The 26,487-nt window shown below is 38.5% G+C and overlaps 2 protein-coding genes across 2 annotated transcripts; one reads left to right on the top strand and one right to left on the bottom strand.

Moving 5' to 3' along the window:
• Positions 1 to 101: 101 nt before the first annotated feature.
• On the bottom strand, positions 102 to 10,323 carry LOC145769440 (lipopolysaccharide-binding protein-like). The gene is made up of 14 exons (XM_082581081.1): positions 10,243 to 10,323; positions 9,498 to 9,657; positions 8,519 to 8,615; positions 7,722 to 7,859; positions 6,589 to 6,688; positions 5,954 to 6,085; positions 4,986 to 5,049; positions 4,239 to 4,365; positions 3,389 to 3,536; positions 2,070 to 2,149; positions 1,655 to 1,799; positions 989 to 1,151; positions 546 to 622; positions 102 to 273 (listed from the first exon to the last, which is right to left on the bottom strand). Exons 2-14 carry the CDS (start codon positions 9,631 to 9,633, stop codon positions 235 to 237), a joined length of 1,446 nt encoding a protein of 481 aa, XP_082437207.1. The 5' UTR covers positions 9,634 to 9,657; positions 10,243 to 10,323; the 3' UTR covers positions 102 to 234.
• A 6,239-nt stretch (positions 10,324 to 16,562) lies between these two features.
• LOC145769689 (bactericidal permeability-increasing protein-like) lies at positions 16,563 to 26,183 on the top strand. The gene is made up of 13 exons (XM_082581365.1): positions 16,563 to 16,676; positions 17,342 to 17,438; positions 18,026 to 18,157; positions 19,467 to 19,569; positions 20,394 to 20,525; positions 21,178 to 21,241; positions 21,820 to 21,946; positions 22,559 to 22,703; positions 23,314 to 23,393; positions 23,699 to 23,840; positions 24,724 to 24,886; positions 25,416 to 25,495; positions 25,914 to 26,183. Exons 1-13 carry the CDS (start codon positions 16,604 to 16,606, stop codon positions 25,971 to 25,973), a joined length of 1,398 nt encoding a protein of 465 aa, XP_082437491.1. The 5' UTR covers positions 16,563 to 16,603; the 3' UTR covers positions 25,974 to 26,183.
• Positions 26,184 to 26,487: the final 304 nt, after the last annotated feature.

The following is a 26,487-nucleotide window of genomic DNA, read 5'->3' as shown; positions in this document are numbered from 1 at the left end:
GATGAGTCTTGTACCAGATCACCAACCCACCCCAGCTGGAACCTCAAACCTCAAGCACAATCAAAACAAATATGTTTCTCAAAAACTTTCGGAAAGGCAGCTGTTATGTTGGTTTCATGTAATTTTACGTGAATGTAACATGCACGTTGTGTATTGCTGCCACAAACAACATGAGAAAAATAGCAGTTTTAAAGGGTTGTGTCCAGTTTGGCAGTTGCAGCTTCGTAGATCGAATCATGCGCGCATCACATCACCGCTGATTTCAAAAGAATTCTGTGAAAAAATCATCAATGAAAAAAATAAATTAATCGATCAACTTTCGTTCTTAATCTTGGGAATGCAACTTTGAGATTGAAATTGAAAATACACCTTTACTTGAAAACGCTAAATATTTAACGGAGTCTTGGTTGTACCGACGCTAAAAAGAATTCTTTTGTTACGTCAGAAACACAAATCGAGAGAGTGGTAGTTGAAGATTTTTTATCTGTTTGAAAGAATTTGTTTTATTTTGTAATAATTGTCCTAAAATCAATTGGAGATGTTACCTCTTTGATCTTTAACTGAGCGTTGCGCATCTGGAAGCCGTAGAAAGAAGGGATTTTCAATCCAGTAGTTGTCAGGTCTACAAAGTCACAAGATTAAAATATGCAGTGAATAGCCTACCATGGCAACCGCATCTCAATATTGATGACGCTGTGGGGAGGATTTGAGAATATGCCCTTCAACTGCAAGATATGTTTGAAAACCACCAACCGGTAAAGTTTGAAGATTATGCATTTGAGTAACACTTAAATTATTGTATGACCTTTTAAATAAGCAAATTGAAATGAAATGATTCGTGATGTTTATTATTTGCAGCATTTTCATAAGGCTAATTCACAATGGCCCCAAGCAACAGTTTTTCGATATCTGTGTAATTTTTGTGTGCGATGTGTATTTTCAATTGTTTCATCATAAAAACGCGTCTTGTCTTCAGAGTCGAACTTACTGTTGAGTCTCGGGATCACCTCCCTGTCCACCACTCCACTGATGATCGATTCCAGGAATGCTGAAGGTAAACTCCCTGATTCGAGAACTGTGACGTTGATTGCATCAAAACGACCGGATATGACGTTGTCGTCCGCTTCAACACTTCCGGTTATGTTAATAGCCTGTGAATTGTGGGATACATTTGTCAGTCAAATCCTGTGAATGCAGGATAAATATCATTAACAACTTTTCAGGCTATGCGTATTGTATTGGCGTATTTGTCAGTCTGCTGAAAAATGCACCAAGGGACAAAAGTTTTGGTCTAACTGGGTCGAATATCTGTAAAAAAAAAGTATATTGAGTTTTTTTGATAGTTTCGGTTTAAATACATAATTTGGTAGGAAATTACTTATTGCGCTGCTCAACCGTCAATGTAAGAAGAGTCCACTGACTCCTAAAGTTTGGGTATTGCGATTAATGTGGATTAATGTAGACATACACATCATTTTTTGTGTTAAAATCGCCCTTTCCCCACCCTAAGGATGTTTGCTAGATCCACTTCTGGTCCCAGACGTTAATGACAAAAACTGAAAACAATTAAAATGTTGGAATCGTGGTTTATTAGATTTTCTCATTTTTTCTTTTCAATTTTGTTGATTTTCGAAGCCGAACCAAGACCGCTCACCAAGTTGATTCTGAGGGCGTCAAAGTATGATCCGTTTCCCAAATCTACTTGAATGAGGAACTTGTAGCCAAGAGAAACGTCGATAAAATCGTCCAAGAAACTAGCAACCGGGGTACGGGAAGGGTTGGCAGAAAATCGTAATGGTCTGCAAGATGAAATGAAATCATGCGCCATTAATACAAAAAAGTAACTACTTTGGCCTCAGAAGTCTATTTTCATTATGGGCAGATCTTTTTTCTTGTATAAACGCTTTTTTTTTATAAGGGTGGTTTCGTACTTGATTTGAAATTTTTGTACAAATGGAATTTCAAATTTTTGAAAAAGTTGGAAATGGAAATCACAGAACTTTTCTAGATTCGGCAACCAACGATTGAAGATACAAACATATTTTCAGCTTAAGGGATACCCCACTCACTTGCCAATGTACGGAATTAGTGAATGTATGACGTAAGAAAGCACTCGTGCGGACACATCGAAGTTGATGGCGTCATTCAACTAAACAAACATAATAGTTATCACTTTGTTATCGTTATGAAAAAAAGGCTTCAAAATTGTTTATGACGTATTTGCAGGTTCGAGTTCCAACACACTGTAGCTCAGGGGTCTCAAACACGTGGCCCGCGAGGACTTTTGGTGCGGCCTGCCATGCAACTTTGAAATAATTAACAATTAGAGTGAATATTTTTTCTATCAATTTGGAAAGATAAAATCCACTTTAAAATTGCTCAAAAAATCTGAAGATGCCCATCAACTTCAGGCAACTGTTTAGCACAATTGTAGCGCGATTTTATGGCGTGAGAGAAACTTGTATTATTACACCACAATGACATGTAGTAACCTTGGTATTTGCTGTTCAAAGTCAGCTCTTCAAGAGCTTAGTTTTTCCGCGCCTTTGAAAGTTAATTGCAAGATTTTTACTCTCCAGGTCCGTCGTTTCGTTTGCTTTTTTTTTTTTCTTTTCGTACAATGTTTTCCATCTCTTTGTTCTTACTACTTTTTCTTGCGATCTAACGTTCTTGGTGTGTTTACTACATTTTTATTACGTCTTAACTATTTTCTTTATTGACGTCTTAATGTGTATTGCGGCCCTCAGGTTAATTTACTAATGTTCATTTGACCCTCAGAGCAGTTTGAGTTTGAGACACCATCAAGTGCTCAGCACCTATTGCATTGTTTGGTCATCCAGGCCACGATAATTCTGACGATGTCGCTTTTGATCATGCTTCGAATTTCAAAAAAGGTTAAGTTCGGCATTAGGTTAGGGTCGGCATTACAGTTCTGGGCAATCCTCGAACCCGCTTCCAAATCTTCCAGGACATGTTTTTGCTTGTCAGTGACGTCACAAACAAGCTTCGGGTTTGAACTTCATCAAAGATGCCGTCTCTCAATATTTTCGTTTCTTTGAAACTAAATTTGCGTCTGCAATTCAGACTTTTCTCAAAGTATTGAGATTCGCACCTTCAGTACAAGCTCTTTCAAATCAGGGGTGGTTACTGGTGCTGATATCAGTCGTATCAAGAAATATTTGTTTCAGCATAAACAAATATCTCAAATGATGCATCCTGTACCACGGTGCATATTACTAAATATATTTCATGATTTCAAAATCAAACATAAAACACGTTCCAACGAAAATATATAACTTGGTGCATGTATTGTTTCGTCATTCATGAAAAGTATCTTCCCCGTCATGAGATGACAGTATTAAAAGTTATTTTAAAAACAACATTGTACCTCTGCTTGTGTTATAGATTGTCGAAACAGTTTATGACGTAAGACTGACGCCAGAAACGTGTTTATGACGTATTCGCTGACTACGACTTGGAACATTCGCGCGCTGTCATCTTCCACTGACGTCAGAGACGATTGTGTGATGTTGAAACTAGAAAATAGATTTTGACAACTCGATTGATAATTGTGTTCTTCAAGATACCAGATGACAGGTTTCTTGATCCTGATAGCGTAGTCGGTTAAACGCCCGACTTGGTTAACGATAAAACTTCAACATCCAATGGCGCTGGTTCGACTCTCGGGGTGTGCACTTGAGCAACGCATTTCAAGGACTGCTCTCCATGGAGCGGAACCTAGTTGATGGAACATTTTACAAACATCAAGTGAAAACTTTATTTTGTCAATCTCGGTACCGGCCTTGCGTCAGTGGTTGAAAGCTTGTACAAGTATGTGAAGGTGTCAGGTATAACCTTCCAAAGAAGCTTTGTCGGTTCGACTTTCAAGGGGAAAGTTCCTTACAATCAATCATTTCATCAAACAAGCAATCGATTAGTTTTTATCATGACTTGTGAAGTTGATATGCCATGATAAGGAAAGCTTGGGGGAATACATTCGTTGACAGATTGGAGGAATACATTCGTTGACAGATTGTTCGTTTGGTTAAAACTTGAAAGATAAACAAATAACATGCGACTCCAGGTGTTGTCTTCAAACTCTTAATTTGTAGCCGAAAATTCATTTTCATTGCCAGATCATCTTACCCCTGCATTTAGTTATCAAAGCGTAATCACGTTGTAATGTAACTAATTTCTTTACACGAAACATTTTGACGGTGTCACTCAGTGGGACTCACCGTAAGTTTGGAAAGTCTGTTGGAAAGCAGCGCCCACTAAAGGCGAGTTCAGCCGAGTTGGAGACCATCACTGGAGAGCGCACAAGGCTAATATCGATGCTTGTATTCAGCGGCAAAGGCAAAATAGCTGAATTTTCAATAAATTTATTTGTAAATTTATAAATCGGCGTCATTTTTGAAATACACTAAAAAGACAAGTTGACAGTTATGTTCAATAATTATGTTATATAGTTTTTCTTAGATTATTTATTTTACAATATGGAAGAACTTTGAGAGTAGTGGACCATGTTGAACAAAGCTTTACAATGTCATGTTAAATACTGAAAAGTTTCTGGGTTCATTGGGATATTTATCGTTTCAAGCACTAGTTGCAACGTTCATCTGATGAAAGTGAAATTAAAAGAAAAGACAAATAAGTTGACTTATTGCTTCACTGACGTTTCGCGCATCATCACAATGCGCATTCTCAGAGCGAATAACATAGAAAATAACATTTACAAAGTTATGCACTGCGCACCGCGGTTGAAGGTGTCATGAATCATGATGCGCGAAAGGACAGTGGAGCAATAAATCAACTTGTTGGTCTTTGCTTTTACTTTCACCAGATGAACGTTGCAACTTGCCCCGTGTTGTTTTTGGATTTTTAGCATACGTTCTGTCTCTTGTCTGGAAGATTCGGGTGTTTCAACGCTTGAATTGTAAGTTAGTTAAATAACTGAAAATTTATATGTATTTCTCGCTACTTACGATTGAATTTGGCCAAGATCTCGTCGAGTCTTTCATTCACTGAGAGATTTATTTGTGGACAAATCTATGACATAATGATTAGGAACAATATTATCAACTGTTTCTATTGTATGCTTGGTCAGGTGTAGGCATAAGTTGGTGGCAAACCACTCTCCTCCTTTGCAAGCTAAATTAAAAAACTTAGTCTCATCTTTATTTTTATTCTTGCAATACAGTGCAACAGTTCTACCCAAAAATGTACTTCAAGGGGCGCATTCTAGCGGCAGAAACTTATGGTCATCATTAGCAGAAGTCTTCCATTACGTCACTCACTGATTGGATGGATGCTTGGCGTTTGTGACGTCATTTTGTGACGTAGGATAAAATGAAAATTTATTTACAGCCTTTGATGAGTGTTTTTGTTCTAGCTAGACCATTGTTTAATGTTTATGTTGTTAACAGATGTCATATTGCATTGTACACTAGAGAAACTCATGGGCTTTGGAAGGGTATCAAACCGACTGCCCTCGCTTCAACATGACCAACACCACAGCACAACAACCATGGAGACCAAATTTTAATTATTCAAACAAAACTTACAAATAGAAATGTGTTCGGTTGTAATGTTGTGTGAGTGACAGGATTTTTATTTATTTATTTATTTGTATCAGACAAGAATGCCCATATTCGAATCACAAGAGCAACAGCACAAAGAAAGTACAAAAATAAGCGGCATACAAACAGCAGCAACGCAAAAGCATTCAAAACGAATTAACGAGCTCACTTTTATCAGACAACCAACCAGTAAAATTTAACGTTATTAAACGATGAATACCCGGTATTGATATCACATTTTGCAACCACATTTTGAGCCATTATTTAACATTTATCTTTGTAAACACTTTATTGAAACAAGTAAAATGCTTAAACAGTTTACGAAATCGAGTGTTGAGCTCACGAATACCACAGAGAGGGAGAGGTTATCTTACCAGTCCTTCTAAGAAGTTCCTCAGAACAAAACTGGCCGCATCCAGCACTTGAACGACACCCACTGCAAATGAGTCCCCGAAAGCTCTTAGTTTCAATTTCCCTATATCAGCCGTGCACGACTCCAGGGTAAGCTGCAACGATTTAAAGTAATTTTGTTTTTACAAGTTTTAACTTCTATTTTTGTATTTTTCAAAAGGACAAAGAAAAAAAAATAATTCGTTTCAACTCCTTTTTCCTCAGACTAGATATCGACTAGAGCAGCGGTTCTTAACCTTTTGCCTTGTCGGCACCACCTTGAAATTACCAACCAGTTCTCGCACCCCCTCCTAGGATTGGCTGAAGAGTAATAGTCGCCTACACTTCGAAATTTTTGTTGAAACCTGGTAAAAACGACTTTGCTTCTTACGTCATATTGTAACAAACCTTGATAATTCAGCATCCCCGCACCGCATAGGTACAGGTCTCGCACCCCTTAGTGGTGCGTGCACTCCTGGTTAAAAACCCCTGGACTAGAGAGGCATTTCTATACATAAATTTTATCACTCAGCAACAAGTCTGGAAAAGTATTTTATATCTAAAAGTACAAGAAGTAAGTTGCTTAAAGCCCTTTGCAAAACAGTAACTATAAACTTGCCATAGGTTTTCCATCTTGGTCCTTGTCAATGGCGATTCCCACAGACAAATCAACTCCTGATGCAGACCCTCTGAATGAACCGACGGTTTCTTTTGTGCGTCTGCAAACAAGCAACTAAGGATAAAGCGGAACAGATGCAAAGCTTGCTTTCAATCTTGGTTCGAAACCTGTCTAAGGCTACTGTTGGGCAACACTGCCTAAACCTCTACCTACATTTTAATAAGTTGAAGACATCCTCATCTTGTGGAGCAAAATTCAACTTCGGAAAGAATATTCTGGAAGATCAGGTTATGTGACAGCTAGTAGAACAGTATTTGCTGGCCAAAAAATCTCAATGGTGGAGGCTCTCGTATCGATAGTCTTCCTTTCAGGAGGGACCGATATTGAGCAAGTTGGTGGCAAAAGGGAGAAAGTGGATCCGAGAACTCATTTCCCATCATTTTCTGTCATTGAACGTAAGGTAACGTTGCATCAACGCGGCAGTTAACGTGGGTCGTTTATTTAGAAGCCAATACGAAAGCTGACTGACTGACGTCATAAAGTAAGAAAACCTATTACTGATTTTGTCTGAAGCGGAAGTCTAACGTCGGCCGAGCACATGACGATTGAAATGAATGATTGAATATTATTCCATTTGTGCCGTGTCTGACAGTGTGTGCCTGGGTTCGATACCTAGACAGATGCAGGTCCAATACTCAGGCAGCAAAATCCGTCGTTTTTAAACTCAGATTCTGATGACTTATCCTGACTGGTACATGGCAGAGGCGTTGCTGCGAGGAGGCTTGGGAGAGGAATCGTCTTGCAAAATTCTATTTTAGGCTACGTCTCTAAAAAGGTTTTTTAATGCTATCACAATGTTTTAATAACATTATATTACATGTTAAATGACGTTTCAGAAATGTTTGGCTGCATTCAGTAGCTGTATTTTTAAACAAACTCTTTATTTGAAATACTAAAATGCTTGCTTCGTCAATAGTTACTTTTACCCCCCTTAAATTTTATCTCTAGCTTACATCACTGGCACATAGTCCTACCTTCTCGAATGATCCTTCGTAGAATAAATTAAAGAAACATTGATTGCAATCCGAATAAGCTGTCAAAACATCTTTTCTTACCTTTGCAAAGTTGCTTACCTTAAGAAAAGAGTTTTTCTTGTCAACTTGAATTGTCCAATAATTGAAAAGGAAGCACCTTCTATCTCAGCTGTTACGATGTTTGGGGATGACGTAGAAAGTGACGCACTTGGAATGCGGAAGACTTCAATTCGAAAACTATAAAACCACAAACAGATTTATTTCAAGGATTAAAGCAATTTATTATTTGCCTTTGGACGTGAAACAATACAAGAAGTTTGCCTTGCCTTTCACCTTCTCAATTTAAGAGGTCAATCATGAAGATACAGAAGGCTGGCTTTAGAAAAACAAAATATCATGTAGAACCAAAGATGATTTTGCTTTCATCTGGCATCTAAAGTTTAATTATGCTGAAAAAATAAATAGGCGACAACTTGGGCTTTAAATCCGACTAAAAAGGTAATTATCTTTTTATCAAATCATCACTGGATCACCATCATTATGATCATATATCATCACCAAGATTATATCATCATCTTCATTTCACTTTTCAAATACGCCATATGAACTTGTCACTGAAAGTTATTCTCGACAGGAGAAATACTGAGGTTGGAGAATCGCTCCACGGTTGCAACAGATCTCCCGTATGTTGTTACTGCCGTTAGGTATGTAGAATGAGCAGCCTACTGGACAGTGAACATGGGTTTTGGATGCTTACGAAAACTTTGTTCTGTATTTTTCATCTCATTTGGATTAACATTCAATTTGTGGTTTCGACGTCGCATAGTTTCGGCTTCAAAGTCCAAGAAGTTAATTTATCAAAAGCGCTCAACATTAAAAACGCGAATCCAACATACTTGGTCAGTTGGTACATCCATATGGCACTTCCAGTCATCTCAGGAATACTGACTTTGGGAACTTGAGCTGAGAGAACTTGAACAATTATGTCATTCACTAGAAAGTCAAAGAAATAATTAAACATTTTATCGAACTAAATAGTTACTATCAATAACATCAAAGCGACGCAATTCTAATTTCATCAATAAAAATGTTCTGCGCGTCTTGGATGATAAAAGTAAAATACTGCTTGTACAAAACGAATCATGTCTTCTCTTCGAGAATGCTGCATATGGAAGCATTGGAACATCTCATCTCAACTTCATTTACGAACGCTGTTAGGATCAAGCCCAAACAAATTGGAATCAAAAAGTAAGCTAAGAGCTTCTGCTTCTGCTGATGGAACGAAGCCATCTCCAGATTACCACGGTACATTGTGGTGATATTCTTGGATATACTGCAACAGTGGTTCTCTGTTTTCTGCTATTGGTTCAAAGTTTCTCCTTTGTGAAAACATGTTCAACAAATAGCTTTTAACATATGCTCCAACTTATTCACGAAACCAACTACCAGACGCTGAACAAGCCCTGCTTTGGGTTCAATATTGTAACCCGGCCAAGGAGGAAAGAATTGAGTGCTGACCTTTGACCTAGATCTGCTTGGAAGTGCATGGTTTGAGGTTAGTTCATTCTATTCTCTAGAAACTTAAATACATATAGCTTCCCAACTAGCGGTTGCAGTTAAACGTCATCACTCAGAACTAGTTGAGTCTGTTGATGTTGGTTAAGAATAAAAGATTGCGGAGAGGAATGATTGTCAACGTCTTAAAAAGGGAAGACACTTGAAGAGAAAAAAATGTGACCGTCGTGAGACTTTATGACGTCATTACTATTTCGTTCTTTTTTTTTCGAGGCAAGAAGCTGTTTTGTTTAAAAACTGCAAACAAGAGAGATGGATGCTACCAAATGATCACTCATGCCAGTGGACATGTATACTCACGCAATTCTAAGCCGCTAGGATTGATTTTTCCCAAAATTCCAACATCTTCAACTTGACTTTCAGGGATGCACGAGGAAGGAAGGAAAACACAACTAATGACAATTGTTAGCGTCAACAATAGCCCGAACCCTTTCATATTGTTTACATTGAACTTGATCACCTGTTGAAGATTTAGAACAAGTATCGTTTGTTGGTGAACGATAAAAGCCTGGTAAAATATACAGGCTTTCCGTCAAACCAGACCATGTTTATTCGACAGTCAGCCAAGTTGGATGGTGACAAGCACCGCTCATATCTACCCAGGGTGTAATAAATAGGGTGGTTCATTGGTTATCTCCCCAGGGTGTAATAAATTGGGTGGCTCATTGGTTATCTACCCAGTGAAACAGCCCCACTTGTCACAGTTTGCAGATGGTTGTTAACTACTGCGATTAATCTTAGAAGTGTCCGCCCCGTTAGCTCAGTAGTTGCGCGCCCGGCTTAAGATCACGCGGCGCTGGTTCGGCTCTCGGGGTGTGCGCTTGAGCAACGCACTTTCAGGACTGCTCTCCATTCAGCAGCACCTAGTGAATGGAATAATTCCCCGGCAACAACACTTCAACAATCGGAAAACTTCACTCTGTCAATCTCAGTAACCGGCCCTGCGTCAAGAGCCTCTACATGTATGCGAAGCTACCAGGAATAACCAATCAAGGCTTTGTCAGTCCGAGGATAAAGATTCAAAACCAAACCAAACCAGGCTAACCTGCAAAATGTGATAAAGTGGGCCACATTTCCAGGTAGTTGTGGATTGGCGTTGGTCATGAAATAAATATGTCCACAAGAAAGAAATTAGCTAATTTACTCTCCTGAGCATAAACAACACAACATTAAACTTATCCTCTCATGCCAACGCTCAATGAGTCAGTGTGGTACAACATTCACTAGTACTCTTATTTATCCACATAAGTTACTCTTACACTCAAACTGTCTGTGTCATGACACTGTACATATGTCCTGTAGGCTACTGTATTAATACTGAACATATCTACTGTAATTGATTAAGTTTCGCTTTTTGCAGCATGATCGTTGCTTACTTCACAATGTAAATACAGCGATCTGTTTTGGCCTGATGCTGCGAGTTCGCTGTGGTAATACGACTCACTGACTTCAATACCATTCGTCATAGCACATGACTAGGGAACTGTGTTCCGAAAGCTAGTGCCATTCGCTATTACCACAGCAAACCCGCAGTATCAGGCTAAAACAGGTTGTTAATATCTACATTGTGAAGTATATCTACTGTATATTTGCACACTCAAAGCAACGTCGTGCAATTTCTCAAGCTTTAAAATGTCATTTCAATCGTCATTTCATTACGTCACTTTCTTGCACAAAATGAGGTTTTATAATTGTGCGTCGTGTTACAATTGAGCCTCACGACTAAAATTTTATAACTTTGTGCAACGTTCCATTCAATGTTGCTACATTTCTATGTTTCTGCAATTTTACATCGAAACAACGAGATAGAATGTAAAGTTTGCTTATTATCGCAGTTTAGGGCCAATAGGTACAACTCAGGAACCGCTTTGAAACTTTGCTTCAAACCGGAAAATAACACATCACTCATTTCTCGAGGATGTCTCCTTTAACTTTTTGCCACTGTTGCAAAAAATGCATGTGCACGATTTTGTTCACGTAACTTCCTTCGCTTGACTTTGATGTTCCATGGGACTAGTGTAGTCACGTGATTGACCTGCTTACGTTAGCTTCCGTTTTTTTAATTTTTGTAGCAATTTAATACAGTATTTTCTTTATTTTAGTTTTTAAAATAAACATAAAAAATTACTGTAAAGTGTTATTGCAAAGTCCTGTAAAAATTACTCTAAACTTTTGGTTTAGGATAAATTACTGTTTAAACTTGTGAAGTTAATCAAAAAGCTGTTTTTTAAAAACTAAATTATTTTTTGATTAACTTCAAAAGTTTAAATAGAAATCTATCCTAAACCACGCAATTCATTCTCACAAGGAATCTTACCCATGCTAACCTTCACCAGAAAACGATTGATGACCTCATCAAAATACGTAATACCCAACAGCAATGACGTCGCGTTACTAACTAACTGACGTAAAAGTTTCTCCTGACAGAAAATCAACTTTGATTCTTACATAGAAACCAAACGCGTTATGTCCAACTTGCTCTTTTGCGTAACAATGCACGTACAATCGCGCATTGTACAAGGTACAGACAAACAGTTTGCAACGACCACTGTTTATCGATTGCCTGTGCTTGGATCGATTCATATTCAATTCCGAGATCTAACTTGACGTTTGATTTGGATGAGCTTCACTTTGATCATTGATTCGCGAAAAGATTCGGCATAAATGCAGGCCCGGATTTAGGGGGGGGCAGAGGGGGCAGTTGCCCCGGGCCACCCGACTTTTGAAGGGCCCCCCTATGTGGAAAAAATGTGATTTTGTGTTATTTTTTTCCTTTTGACCTTTAAAGTTTCTGCAAAACGCTGTGCAGTACTGGACTGATGCTACTGTAGACGTAGCCTAGAGGTGGCTTTTCGCGCCGTAGGCGCGAAAACATTTTTTGCACGGGGGCCCCCCGATCTAAAAGTGCCCCGGGCCCCCCATCAGCTAAATCCGGCCCTGCATAAATGTTCCACATTTAAATCGCAAGAAAACAATGAAACTCAGAGAAAGTTATGAAGTTTTTTACCAAAACAAGCAGCTAAATGTCTTGAATAGCCAGGCCTTGATTTGGCAAGCAACACTCTTCCTCTGTTTCCTCTGTTGTGGTGGTCTTTTCGTTCCGGTTTTTTTTATCTGGTACTTGTTATTTCAATCTTTTTGTTCCAGTTGTTTTTTTGTTGTTGGCATCTTTTTGGTTCCGATTCCTTTTGCTTCAGTTTTTTGTTCCAGGAGGGGCGGAACTATAAATTTTCGTGCTGTTGGTACCAGATGCTGGACCACATGTCTGGTACTGGAGAGGTTGAAGTTCCGGTCTCGACTTCTACCTGCTTTTGCATAAACATGGAAACTCTGTTTCACTTGTCTAACCCAGACAGCAAAATTCGTAATTTCTTCATTACATTAACGTCTGCAGACGTTAAATCAATGCAAAAATGACGGATTTTGTTATCTGGCACCTGCTTCATGGTTGTCTGCAACTGCACAAACTGAGAGATGCGCTTTCATTGGCTTACCACAAGCTGTTTGCAGCGTGCCCAAACAACAAAAAGCTACAAACCAGTCATTTCGACAGGATGTTTGAGTGTTGATGTTATCTAAAGTCGAGATAACTTAGCCAGTAAATCACTGGTTGTTTACATTGTCTTCTAACATTGAACCATCGTAAAAGAAGATTGGTTTGCTTGCTAGAAACCAACTTTGCCTCTTTAAAATTTGTCATGACAACAAAAGCGTGATGTTTATTGTGAGGACAACACCTTGCTCGTGTTTGGTGCCTCTGTGAAAACAAACATCAAAATTGTGTTATTCGTTTCTCTGTCTTGACTTTCTTACAATTTGTTTGGTTTATCTTTATCCTGCATTGCGGGAAAGCGGACTTGAGCGCTATGCATCGGTGTACGCCTTCCGACGTACACCTGACCCACGCTGCAGCCGACGGCAATGTCTGTTTCCAGTTGTCTACTCTACTTAGGCTATGACTTAAATTTGGTACTACCCATTACTCGAAATCGATCACTGGGTAGAGGCAATTATCGCAAAGTTTCTTGCCCAGAGAAACAACAGCAAGTGCGGGTGGCTGGAGTCGAACATGCAGGCTCTCGACTGCGAGCCCAACGCGCTAACCACTCGGCCACTGCTGCCGACCGACCGACAATGTGACCGACCGACAACGACCGACAGCGACCGACCGACAATGACCGACCGACCGACAATGACCATTCTTGCTCGTTTATTCCTATATTCAGACAAAGATATTCACTGCTGCAATCATTGGTTAGGGTCCGCACAAACGTGTCATTGTCTCGGTCAAAATTATTATTGACTTATAATTGTTGACAATTCATTTACCCTCGATCTAAATTCTAAAACCATGTATTTATTTCTTTACTTCTGTCGACAACAAAATTCATGATTTTTTCATTGATGCAACGTCTGCAGACGTTGAATCAATGTGAAAATACCTAATTAGCAGCCTGGGTTTTGCACGTGTGTTAAACACAGTGTTTCACGCACAACCCAGTTCTCTAACCTGCTTCTCAAGTCGATGCCGTGCGTTATGCGACACAATGTGAAGTTGTAATCAGTGTTGCCAACCACACTTAATGAATGGGCACCAATTTTTTTCTAAATGAATAGCAAATTGATAAACAGAGTACCAAATCATTTTTTAGGGTACCAATGCAACCAAAATAGTACCAATCTTTTTTTTTTTTGGTGCTCCAGAGTCCAGAGTATCAATTGGCAACACTGGCTGTAATCGCCTCAATTCGACATCTTGCACGACGATGGCAAGAATGCTTTGTTCAGTTCGTTTGTGTGATAAGAACAAGGTGTTGCGTTATTAATAAATTATAATTTCTGTCGCTATTTTTTTTTTGTAAATTGGCAGCAAAACGTTTTTCTTATTGCTCAAGCTTTGATTTTGTTGCCTTGATTTTGTTCCGAATTAAATTTTGTAAAGAATTTTGTTTTGTTTTTGAACAAACGAAATTTGTTTCGACCAGTCTAAATTGTTTTTGACAACAAATCAAAATATACTGAACCGTTGCATTTGTGTAAGCCACAAACGAGTTAACGAAATGAAACGAAACAGTAAAAAAAAACAAGGTTAAGTGACCTGTAAGAATCTATTTAAAACAAACCTGACCGACTGGCACTCTACATCTAGCGCAGTAACACTTCCATGCTAGTCTTCTTCAGTGTGACAGAGATAATTTTGCGATGCAGCAAAGCCGCGCTGGTGGAAATATGATTTTTAAGCGTTACTGACCAACAATATGTGACTCATCTACTGTGTATAAGTGTACTGTGTAGTCATAATCACATTGACAATTGTCATCTGACAACAAGTCATAACTTCCACCAATAAACACAAGGACAAGCGCAATTACATATTCAACCTAGAAACCACAAAGCAGGGAAACTACCAAATCCGACTGCCATCGCTTATAAGCTTCCTGGGACAGTGCATTGAATCGGTTATCGTAGCTGCTCTCTGAACGATTGAATTTCATGTAAACTTTAGATCTTTCGCCACTTAGACTTTATCAGTGGTTTTTTTTTCACACAGAACAACCTTAACTCTTCAGCCGATTTGTTCTTATTGAGTTTGTATTTGTCTAATTTTCACAGCGGCTGCTTCTGTGCTAACAAGAGTAAGTACTTAACCGAAGCACAAGTTAGTACTTTCGCAATATTGTTATGAAACACAAAAAGAGATTTGTTTATTGTGAGTTTGCTGTTGTCCTCTATGACGTCTTCAAGACCGCAATTGCTTTCGTAAGTAACAACTTGTACCAAAATCTCAATCGCTTCGAGTTTTAAATATTAATCTGTATTTAATTAGTCTTCTGTGTACACTTGAGCATAGATATCATGTATCTTTTGTATGACGCAATAACCGCAAATACTGTAACAAGACATGAACAATTGAACATGAATAGTGAAAAAGTTAAAAAGTTAGAAATCACAACTCTCTTCAACAACCTCAACTTGTGTAAGCCAATCTGAATCACTGTAACTTAAAAGTTCAATAATTGTAAGAGTGGGCTACATCTCTTCACAGTATGCGGATCTGCCACATTGCTCGGTATAAGTAACAGGTCGTCCATTCGCTATCAAAAAATCTTGTTTTGTTTTCTGAGAAACAAAAACAGAATGAAGGATGAACGCACAAGAGAGGAAGCGGAAGCACCTTGCCTCATCCAGTGCAAAAGCATTATGTAAGAATAACAAACGTATTTTTGCTCTAAAAGTGACATTTCGTGATTTAGACCTACAAACATGCTGTTTCAGAAAGTTTGTTTTTATATAGTGCGGTATCCATCGCAGAATGCGTTGCTCCTCACCGCTTTAAAAAGCAGACAGTGTCAATGCAGCCGTATAGAGGCGCAACTGAGTACATTATTACCTGAATCCATTCCATTGCTCAGTGCCAAGCAGGAATAACATTCAGTATCACTTTTAAAATGTCTTTTGTATGACCCAGCAGGGCATCGAACTCATGTCTACCGATTCAGAGGCGGACGCACTAACCAAAAATGTGTCCATTTTAATTTCAATTTGTCAGCGCTTAAAGCTCAGTGGGTACAGCGTTCTGCAAACGGGGAAATGGCAAGACTAAGTAACCGTAGTTCAACCCACCAGATGCTTGCTTGAGCAAAACAATTCAAGGGCATCCCTCAACTAACGGCATCAAGTAGGTGGCATAATTCACAGACAACACTTCAACAACAAGCGAAAACTTCATTTTATCAAACTCGGTGTCTGGGTCTGCGTTAGTGGTTCAAAGCCTCAACAAGGATGCGAAAAGCTGATTAAAACGTCAACTCAGATTTCTTTCTTTACAATCTTTGTACTTGTGGTTTTGTTCTTATTCAAACTATTCCTACGTGGAACTTGCCTGACGATGTTCAGGCTATGAACATGTCAGCGAGAACCAAAACATTGATTCGCCTCGCGTGGAAATATATATGCGCCTCTATACATTGAACATGTTTCCAGTCCACTACCAAGATCTCACCTCAGAGATGATAGGCAGCAGTCAAGCACTTTGTTGAATTAGAGATTGAAACATTATCAAGTTTGTCACGTGACTAGACCAGGTTCCACCAGAATGAGAATCCCTCACCAATCTCTCCACCACCTAGTGTTGGTGTTGTCCATCAGTAAAACTAAGATGCCGCTCTAAAATTAAATAGCAGCATCGGATGTATCAAGCTAAAATTCGTAGGCAAATTTGATTAAGATGAGATGGTGGTGAGGTCATTCACAACTATATGTTAATGGATGGTTAGACGAACAATAAAAAAATACGAGCATTTTATGGTAACCTGAAGTGTCTTTGGTACAATCAAAGCTGAGGGAAATGTTTCAGAGCTAAAATGAACCACTTATTGAAAGTATGTTTATGGACTTGTGTTGTAATGTGTGGCAATGCCAGCCACACTGTTCATCCTGGGATAATGGCCAAGATTAGCATCAGAGGATTGACTTACGGTGAGCTTAAAACTTTTACTTACTGTAGTGCTTAAATCAAAAACAAGTCAACCAAAAAAATCTTTCCTTTCACTTATTTGATGACTGGATACCAGGTATGAACTCTCTTTTCGCCTGAAGTAATCATAATAATAATGTTTTGGTTTATTTAATGTCGCTCAATACAACTGCTCAGGTCTTTTAGAGACAAGACTCGTTTTTTAATTTTGTATCTAGTTTACTATGTCATAACATTATTACTCGACTTATTTTCACTGCGTTATGCGAGAAAAATCATAATCGGTAGTCGGTACCGTTTTCAAAGCTGCGGTATGACCCGATCTGGAATCGATCTCAGATCTTCCAGCACGAAAGCCGAAGGCGATAACGACTCGGCCACCGAGCTGGTTTTAACTGAAGCACTGATTAACAAAAAGCAGTAGCACAAGGATGTCCCGACTCGTGATTGGTTGCCAAGTTGGTGGCAAGGACGTATCGTACTCAGCAGCAATCCGATGGCAGCTTCCAGCTAGGCCACGTCGTATGCTGAGTAATTAATTGATCCGATGATGCAAAATTTTCTCTTAGAAACATTTCGAGATAGAGATACTTAAAAATGCTTTCAAAATACTCCAGGGTCACAGGTAGCTTTGAGGTTGACAAATGTTACGTTGACAATATTGCAGTGAGAGATCTTGCGGTTGGTTTCGTTAAAGAAGCGCTTCATGACGTCATGCAGACTGAGCTGAGTGGAGACAAGCCGATCAAATACAGGCTGAGCAAGTGAGAACGTTAGTTGCATGATTGAATGTTTAGTGTAGGGGAGAAAATTGTTTGTACTTGCAGAGGCTTTAATTGCATCCACCTTCTACAGTAGGCGCATATCTAGATAATCAGTGTTTTTGCGATAATCAAACGTCTGTTAAAGCAAGTATTGCCTTCACACAATCAAAAGATAGTCTTAGTGTACGCATCATGTAAAATATTTTCAAGAAAGCACAAATGCTTGTGAAGTGTTTGGTTTTTGTTTGTTTTGGTATGTTCGGGCATGCTACTTGTCTTCAGCAAAAACACAACTATTTTTAAAATTATAGGAGCCTTAGGGGGAATCGAACTTCCATCACGTTGGATTGTTGATTCCTGCTCAATACAACATGGATTGGATATGTATCACTGATGATCCTAAACAAGGCTAAAACTCGAATATGGCGACTTCCATTTTTTTTTCACCTTGGTCTCAACTCTCAATGACACTATTCATCTACGTCAACGTCGAAACACGTGATGTAGCTATGGATGGAAAGTGAATTTTTAATTCGATTTAAAAAATTATGATTCGATAATTTTATGAATTTTTTTATCAAACCCAGTATGGAGTTGGAAGCACTGGATCTCAGCCAATCAACGTTTGACACGTCACCATCACGCCAGTTTTCCATCATCTTGTCCGAAGCTTCAGCCACACTTAGTGGCGACTGGAAAGCTTCTATGGCGTTGTTTAGGTTTGTGTTTAGACGTCGTTGATTGTTTGTCATTGTTTGACCCGATTTGTCCCGATTTGACCCGATGCTCATTCTCCTAAAAATTGTTAAGTTTTGTTTTTAATTTTTATAGTTTTTGTTTTTCTTAAAATGTTTTGTAAAGATCCCTGAAGAAGAGTATATGAAGACAAAAGCTTCTCTTGCAACATCTCTTAACATTTTCTTAAATCAATCTATGTGAAGTTATTTAGCCAGCTCAGTTTGTTTTTTTGAAACAACTAAATCGAGTAATTTATTCTGGAATTTCATAGATTCAATGCTGTTGAAGGTTTTATCACAAGCAATAACTTACACTGCGGTTATCTTGGTAAATAACAGCGTCTTTGCTATAACAATAGTGGAACAATTAAAGCAACAACAAAAAGACTTATATGCACCTACCGAGCACTGATAAAATGTGTTAGCCTTAATTGACAACATAATTGTGCTGTCAAACAATAAAAGTTTAAGCAACAATGCATATCGCGAACTTGTGCCACCCAGTGCAAAAGTAAACTTTAAGAAACATCCCTGCAGTGCACTAACAGCTTCCCTCTGCGGGTAGTTTGAGAATCACCACTCAACTACAGTATGATGATAAGATGCGTAACAACGCGCTATAAAAAAGCACTGATTCTTTTGCTTCTAAGCAAAACCAAGTGACATAGTGCAGCAGTTTATCTGACAAGTCACTTTACTCGCATTATGTCAACATTTCACATTTTAGTTTAATCGATAAAGTTTCTTTGTGGCAAGGTTGGAACTTCATCATAACAAATGCGTTGTTCTTATAGATTATTGCCACTAAGATAAAACGAACATAGTTATGATTCTATGTAATTCATCACTGACATTAATATTATCTCTGCCTTGTCGTCATCGTCGTCGTTGTCGTATGAGCCTCTGGGGCAAAGGTTTTATCATTTTATTATCTCAGATTCACGATTTTCCCGGACATCACTGGAGGGCTGATAGAGAGCAGCCAGTCTTTGGTTTTATCATCCAAGACACACAGACGTTCCACTCCGTTAGGTGACTTGAAAATGATCAAGTCGTTGATGATGTGGTTTGCGGTCTGTTCTTCTGCACCACATTCACAAGAAAAGGAAGAGGCCCTTCCCTTTTTTCTTTGGTCTAATTTGTAACTTGTAGGCTACCAAAGACAGGCAAGACACAACTAGTCAACTATACAACAGGGTTGAGCATTATAACAATGTGTCTTGTCTCTCTTTGGTTCAAGAAAGCAAACTCTCTCCAGAAAGTATAATTTTTAACTTCTTCTTACTTTTAGAGTTGTAAAGATCGAAGGTTCGGGTTCGTTTCTTGCTTCTGTAGAAGGTCTCAGTGTTTCTCAGACTATGGAATTCATTTCAACTCCCAACGGGCTGCCCACGGTAAAGTATCTTCTCATAAACCACTGCTACTCCTTCACAAGCTTGTAAGAATAATCTTATAATAATAACCACTTGGCCATTGAGCTGGTATCTTAATAATTTGTTCACATCACTGATTGTATCTGAAAACCGTCAGAGCAACCATAGAAGCATTGAAAGTGCAACGACTGAAGCACAAAGTGGTTCAGTTACAGACCTGTTTGATGGTTGAGATTGCACTCACCGCCCAGACAGCAAAATCCGTTATTTTTGCATGGATTCAACGGGTACAGACGTTGAGTCAAAGTAAAAATCACTGATTTAGCTTCATGGGCGTTAGTGTATCTTTGTACTGCCTTCAGCAGCAAGTACAAAAGTTACTGTTCTAAGAAACTTATATAACAGCAGCGTAAATAATCGTTAAACTAACATTTAAAAGCTGATTGGTTGTCAAGCCCGCTTCGTCGCCAGATGGTAAGTGTCCTCCTTCTGCGTGTGGTGGGTTTTTGTCCTGTCAGATGGCACGTCACAGTCACACCAAACCCGTATTATCAATGTGACGTCATATTACCCCATCATATCGTCAATAACTTTTATAAAACATATCACACCGGGTACAAGTTAGTTTTTTAGTTTATTTTGCAAATCGGTAAAGTTGCGCAAATTTTAAAGTTAAGCTCCAAAGTGAAAATAGTGAAAAAATAAAATAGCGAATTTAACTTCCGCTATCGTACATTGGCAAAATATGATGGTACATATACTGTTGTAATTATTGACAAGATGAATAAAAACAATTTCTTGCATATCCTTAAACAAACTCTTTCAACAATGGTTACAATTATTAGATTTCCCCAGTCGTCTGTACCGCGTCACTAAGAGCGGTAAGCATCGATTTCCTCGACTCTGCATACGCTCCTCTGATGAACTCTCTCAGCTCTCTTGCCACTGATGTCTTGAAGAAAGTCATGGAAGATCAGGTTGATATGAAATGCTCACGACAGTTTTCAAATATTATAAACTGACAATTATTTTACTAAGTTAATTTTAATTATTTTTTATCGTCTTCATCTCATCAAGTTCTAAAAATGTTACTTAAGTCACGGTCTGGTGAGCACACGTCATAATTGGTTCGACGAAGGGATCGAAATTGAACCATTATTCAACCAAACATTATGACACCATGGCCATGATGACACACTCGAGCTGTTCAAAGCAGAAAAACATTTCCAGCGTTTTTAGGCCTAAGAATCTTCTTGTTCTGATTTACTTTTCTTGGAGAAGATTTTAATTTTTATTTCCTACAGGTTTCTCTTATCCTCAACCGCACTGCAGTTTTTCACTTTGTAAAATTTATTTTGTATGTTATTCGCTCTGAGAATGCGCATTGTGATGATGCGCGAAACGTCAGTGAAGCAATAAGTCAACTTATTTGTCTTTTCTTTTACTTTCGCATTCCTCAGATGAACGTTGCAACTACTGCTAAAAAAGATGATATTCCTATTTAACACCTAAACTTTCCAGTATTCTGGTTTAATAGAGAAGACAAATTGTTGGGGCTTTTTTGGACTATTGTTGACAGATTCCATACAGGTTCTATATATACTGAATGTTTTCCAAACTCTGCTTCAGATCTGCCCGGATTTGTACAAATATCTGATGACTCATCGGCATGTCATAGCCCACTTGTTTCAAGGTGGAAATATTTTTATATTTGCCGAATATGTGCAACACATTTGAATGAATTTGCATGGTCTTAGATTACTTTTTTAAATTGACTACAAGTCGCTCTGTTAGCTCAATGGTTGAATGCCCAACTCAATATCAAGCGGCGCTGGTTCGGCCCTCGGGGTGTGCGCTTGAGCAAATTATTTCAGGACTGCTTTTCATTCGGTGCGATGGAATGATTTCACGGCAATAACATGTCATACAATCGGAAACTCCACTCTGTCAATCTCGGTGGCCGACCCTGTGTCAATGGCTCAAAGCTTCTTCAAGTAGGCTACCGGTATGCGAAACTACCTGGAATGACCTATCAGAGGCTTTGTTTGAGGATAAAGATTCAAAACCAAATAAAGGCTTAAACCAGTGAAATTATTGTCACTTGTTCATACTCCAAATGTGTTCCACGCATACGTGATGAAAATATTATGAACAGTGGAATTGTAAATAAAATTTCAGCAATAGGTTGACGCCGTACAAACTAATTCAATACTATGCTGCTCAAACGTAAAATCAATGGCTGATATTCATTGCGATCTTTTCGTTTTTCAGTTCAAATCCCTTTGGTCATGAACACAAGCATTGATATGTCACTTGTGCGCCCTCCAGAGGTATTCCGCAACGGCATAAGTGTGGCCATGCAAGGGCGCTGTTATCCCAAAAACAGTCCTCAAATGACGTATGTATACTTAATGGATTCCAATCGAAAAAGCAACATATGATCAACTTAGAGATTAAGGGATGTTAAAATAATGGACACTTAATGGGATGTTAAAATAATGGGAGATTCTGCCTCCTGTTTTCAGCAGTGTTGCAGCTGCAGGCTACTGAATATTGGCCAACAAAATGACGACAATGATCACATTGCAGATACAGGACCGTTTCATATATTCTTGGTGAAGACAAGCTGAGTTAAATAGCTTGTGTTACGTTTATTAACATCAAAATTTCAAAAAATTAAATGGTTGTTACTATCACCATCAGCACAGACGAACGATTCTTTCCAATCGATGACAATAAGTTGATGGTAGCCCACTGTTTTGTTTTGTGCCTATCAGTTCTCAGTACAACAGTACTAGTAGGGCTACACTGCACAAAACTGCCAGTACAAAGATGCAACACAACAGGCGGTTGGAAACAGCAAAAGGACATTTAGTCATCGTGTAAACTGCTTCTATTATTGTACGATGTCATTGATTGTCTTGCCGAAACACAGTTCGTGCTCTGGAGCGGTGTCGAACCGACGGTCTCACCACTCGACCGAGAGGCCGACCAACTAAATTCCTTTTAGATATTACTTCTTTGCTCCATCCGGGCCCCCTATGAAATCGACCAATCAGATGATTAGAATCTCCATCAACCAATACGTGGTGGACACGTTCGCTTACGCTTTGCACACGAGCGGACAGTCGCACAAAACGTATACAGACGCCGAGGTAGGTCATTATTTGTAGGCTTCATCCTTTGTGACATCATAATTCATGGAACGGGTTGCATCATAGCAAGCTACAACACATACAGTATGTCTACTCACCTACAACAAGTCAAAAGACTCAGTTTACTTCAAACCCCGTTAATGGGACTACGTTTATTGTTCAAAGCCTCTAAAACAATTTTTTTTTAACAGTATGACTCCAATATTCTTGGTCATACGGTAAAACTTTCTCAGTTTGAGGATGGTCAGTCCTTAAATTCTTTGCAGAAATATTTTTAAGTTTCATCAAATTCAGCTTGATTTGACAACCAATGGCATAGATCAATTGGCTTCAGCTTTATGTCTCATTTTGTACTGTATTAAGTGAACCATCACTGGAGCAACGACATAGTCTGCTTAAATAGTTTGAAGCCTCTACAAGCAGGCTATGCAAAACTACCAGGAATTATCTTCAATAAAGGCTTTTTCAGTCAGAGGATAAAAATTTTCACAATCTGCTGGTTTTTTTAGTCAAAACTACGGAAAATACAACTATTTCTATGACGGATTTTTTCTCACTTACTTTACAAAATCAGAACGAATTTAAAACCTTTCTGAGTGTTATTCCACAGATCACCAAGCTGCTATTGTTCGATGCATCTGCGGAAGCGCTGTCCGCAGTGTTTCCAGCGTTTTCTCCATTTATTGGAAGGTAATGAAGCAAACACTTTTCTAAATTGGTGAAGATGTTGTGGCAACGCTGCAGTGATAATAGAAATATTTCTATGGTAAACAAAAGGAACACCTTGGTATCTTCACTGTAGTTCGACTATGAATGAACCGAGTTGTTCTTTCTAATTTTTCAATTGTTGATTGATTATCCGTTTTTGAGATCATCGCTGGCGAAGTGGCGAGCTGTTCGTTGTCAACGGAAACTAAACAAATAAATTTCGAGGAAGAAATCACATGTGCCACGAAATTATCGCATTTGACAACTTCATTGCTTCTCGTTTGCAGCCCGCTCCGGTACACGATAACATCAGTCATGGAACCAGAGACCGACTTCACGCACGGATCTATCAACGTCAAAACGATGTTTCGTCTCCACGTCGAGGCTTTGAACAATACTTCCATTGTTGACGTCGTCATTGTGACAATGGTGGGCTGATGTTGCATTGAAGTTTTTAATTTAAAGTATGGTCACTGGTCAGAAACAGACTATTTCAAAAATTAGGCCATACTGCAATAGCACTTGTATTTTATGCTTTCAGAACGACGAGTAAAACGAACACTTTTTACTTGAGTGATATAAGCATTTTGATTGTTGATGAACAATATCTTTTCTAACTTTCCCAGCAATAGTTGTAGCCTAGTGCTCCAGCGATAACTTAGAAAATAAAAACACAAAACTATGAAACATTTCAACACTTTGTTAATGGAGCGTGGACTGTGGAAGCGTGCATCTGCAGAACAATGGCCTCCAACTCAATCTGATCCAACTCAATCTCATCTGCTGCAAGCATAGCTTGCACTACAGACAAGCAGGGCATAACGACACAACAGGGTTGAGCATTATAAGAATACATTCCACGCACTGTATTTACAAAAGTGGGAAAAACTAACTGGAAAAGGTGATCGTACTATGACACTTCCTCAAATGGGCGATCTACCTAACACAGAAAGCAATCACTAAGAAAACAAATCAATAGCTTTTTTCAAGTCTAAACCTTAAACCATTTGACCAGGTTAACACTCACAATAGTATTTCAATAAACTTTTATTGAAATAATTAAAATTGAATTAATTAAAATAAATAATAAGTTTTTATTGAAATTTTTTTTATTGAAATACTATTGCGAGTGTTAGCCTGGACAAATGTTTTAAGTTTCAGACTTTAGGGAAAAAAAGCTATTGATTTCTTTTCTTTGTATTTACAACTAATTTTAACAATCGAACGTTTTCGGCTTAACCTCAGCCTAACTGAAGTTCCTCCTCAACCTCAGCCTAACTGAAGTTCCTCCTCAAAGATTGTCTTTATACAGCGTCTCAGTGGCTCCTTGAAGATCTCTCTCAATCGACGACACTTCTCTGGACGACTGACCAACCTCCACGTCAAAGTCATGGACAGCCAGGGTTTCCCAACTGAATTAATGCAACTCGTTCTTGATGTTATACTGCCCAGTTCGGTGCTCTCGAAAGTCAACGGTAAGAGAAAAAAAGTTTAAAACCAAGTCAAGTAAAAGTGCCCCACTGGTCATCTCATTCAGGCTGCTCTTAGATTATCTTAATTAGACCTCTCTTTAATGTTAGGCTATTATTGTCTTTAAAAATTACAGCAATTAACTTACTAAAAATTACAAAATTACATGGTAGGCTACCCTACGCTGTTTTGCCATGCTAGACAGAAAGACACTACCCAATCTAGCCCCTGAAGAAGTCAGTCGAGTCTGATTGACGAACGTCAGAATAAAAGCAGATTATCACCTTATACATCTTGTGATAGTTCAGCTTAGTTTGCACCAAAAGAACCTATATCATGTTATTTATCTATTATTATCTCTATTACTTCAATCTGGCTGTTCCTACTGGCATTTGGACAATGAGCAGATGGGGACTGCCGGTATGGTTTAAAAATCGTTTCTCTTAATTCCTCTTCTACAATTGAACAGCTTTAGTTGTGACCTTATAACAAAGCCGCTGTTACAGATTTTAATAACCGATTTCCTCAATTCAGATTTCCTTGACGAAGGGTATGACGTTCCAGATACATTTTACGGGGTGGGAATTGAAAATTTATCGTTTGACTTGAAAAAGGTAAAAGATATATTTGTATAACACACTAATTTTTTTGAGTTTTGTTATTTTTATTCGACCATTAAGCATCAGCAGTTGCTAGGGATCAGCAGTTGCTAGGGGTAAATATACATGAGTAGGCCAAAATTTCATATGGTCACTGGGCTTGTTGAAGTCCAAAAGCAGCTTTGCAATGCCATAGTGTGCCATACAAAGTCATTATAAAATGCTTACAGTATCTCAGTTTGAATGTCGTTGGTAAATACAGTAACTTCAAACTGTATAAGTAGACTACACAGAGAATGATAGTTGAAACACAGAGGTATGTGTGTTGAAGTAAAATTCTATCAATTCTTGTTGTTTTTTAACGAAAAATTTAACACTTTGATGAAAGTTCATTTACAACGCGATCTCAAATCTATTTGCATTGTTTTTGCAGGAGGTGGTGGAGATTGGGGGCGATTTTGTCACAATGCCTCAAGATGACAGAAACGCTTGAACATAAGCGACTTTTTGTCTAACAAATAATGGTGGTTCTGTGATTGACATTAAATGGCTGATTAGCATTTCAAATCTTCCACAGTAGGCTATTTACTGTACACAGCCCTACTGGCGAAGATCAGAATGAAAGCGAAGAATTTCGAAAAAAGTTTTACAATTAAAATTATGACTTTTTCTCACAATCTCCTTCAAAAAAATGTTGTTTTAGGTGTGTGCGCTTATAAAACGTTTGGTGCTGTCACAATTCTTGGCTGATTTATACATGTGGCAGAAATGAAGATAGTGGATCAGTGGATCAATAGGAGATACGTTGATTTTGCAATTCATGTTTACAGAATGGTGAAGGGGACCTGGCCTGTGACAGGCATAATGGTGAGTAAGGTAGGCCCACAACAGATTGGAAAATATATATCCTGCATCAATGCTACTGACTGATATGCTACTACGATTTGTAATATTCTTCAAGTTACACAGGAAGGACAGGAAAATTACTTTTTTTTTAAATAAAAGTC

This window comes from Aplidium turbinatum, chromosome 4, assembly GCF_918807975.1.
Source record: "Aplidium turbinatum chromosome 4, kaAplTurb1.1, whole genome shotgun sequence".
Lineage (NCBI taxonomy): Eukaryota > Metazoa > Chordata > Ascidiacea > Aplousobranchia > Polyclinidae > Aplidium > Aplidium turbinatum.
The sequence above is the reverse complement of the archived record's forward strand: the minus strand, read 5'-3'. Positions and strand labels throughout refer to the sequence as shown.

Bases quoted from the DNA above. Each gene is read 5' to 3' on its own strand.
- LOC145769440 (XM_082581081.1), bottom strand. From the start codon at position 9,633: ATGAAAGGGTTCGGGCTATTGTTGACGCTAACAATTGTCATTAGTTGT. The intron at 7,860-8,518 runs GTATGTTGGATT...GTGGTTTTATAG, and splicing joins TGGATGTACCAACTGACCAA to TTTTCGAATTGAAGTCTTCC. The intron at 623-988 runs GTAAGTTCGACT...GTGACTTTGTAG, and splicing joins GGTGATCCCGAGACTCAACA to ACCTGACAACTACTGGATTG.
- LOC145769689 (XM_082581365.1), top strand. From the start codon at position 16,604: ATGTGTGGCAATGCCAGCCACACTGTTCATCCTGGGATAATGGCCAAG. The intron at 21,947-22,558 runs GTATGTATACTT...AATTCCTTTTAG, and splicing joins AAAAACAGTCCTCAAATGAC to ATATTACTTCTTTGCTCCAT. The intron at 22,704-23,313 runs GTAGGTCATTAT...GTTATTCCACAG, and splicing joins AAACGTATACAGACGCCGAG to ATCACCAAGCTGCTATTGTT.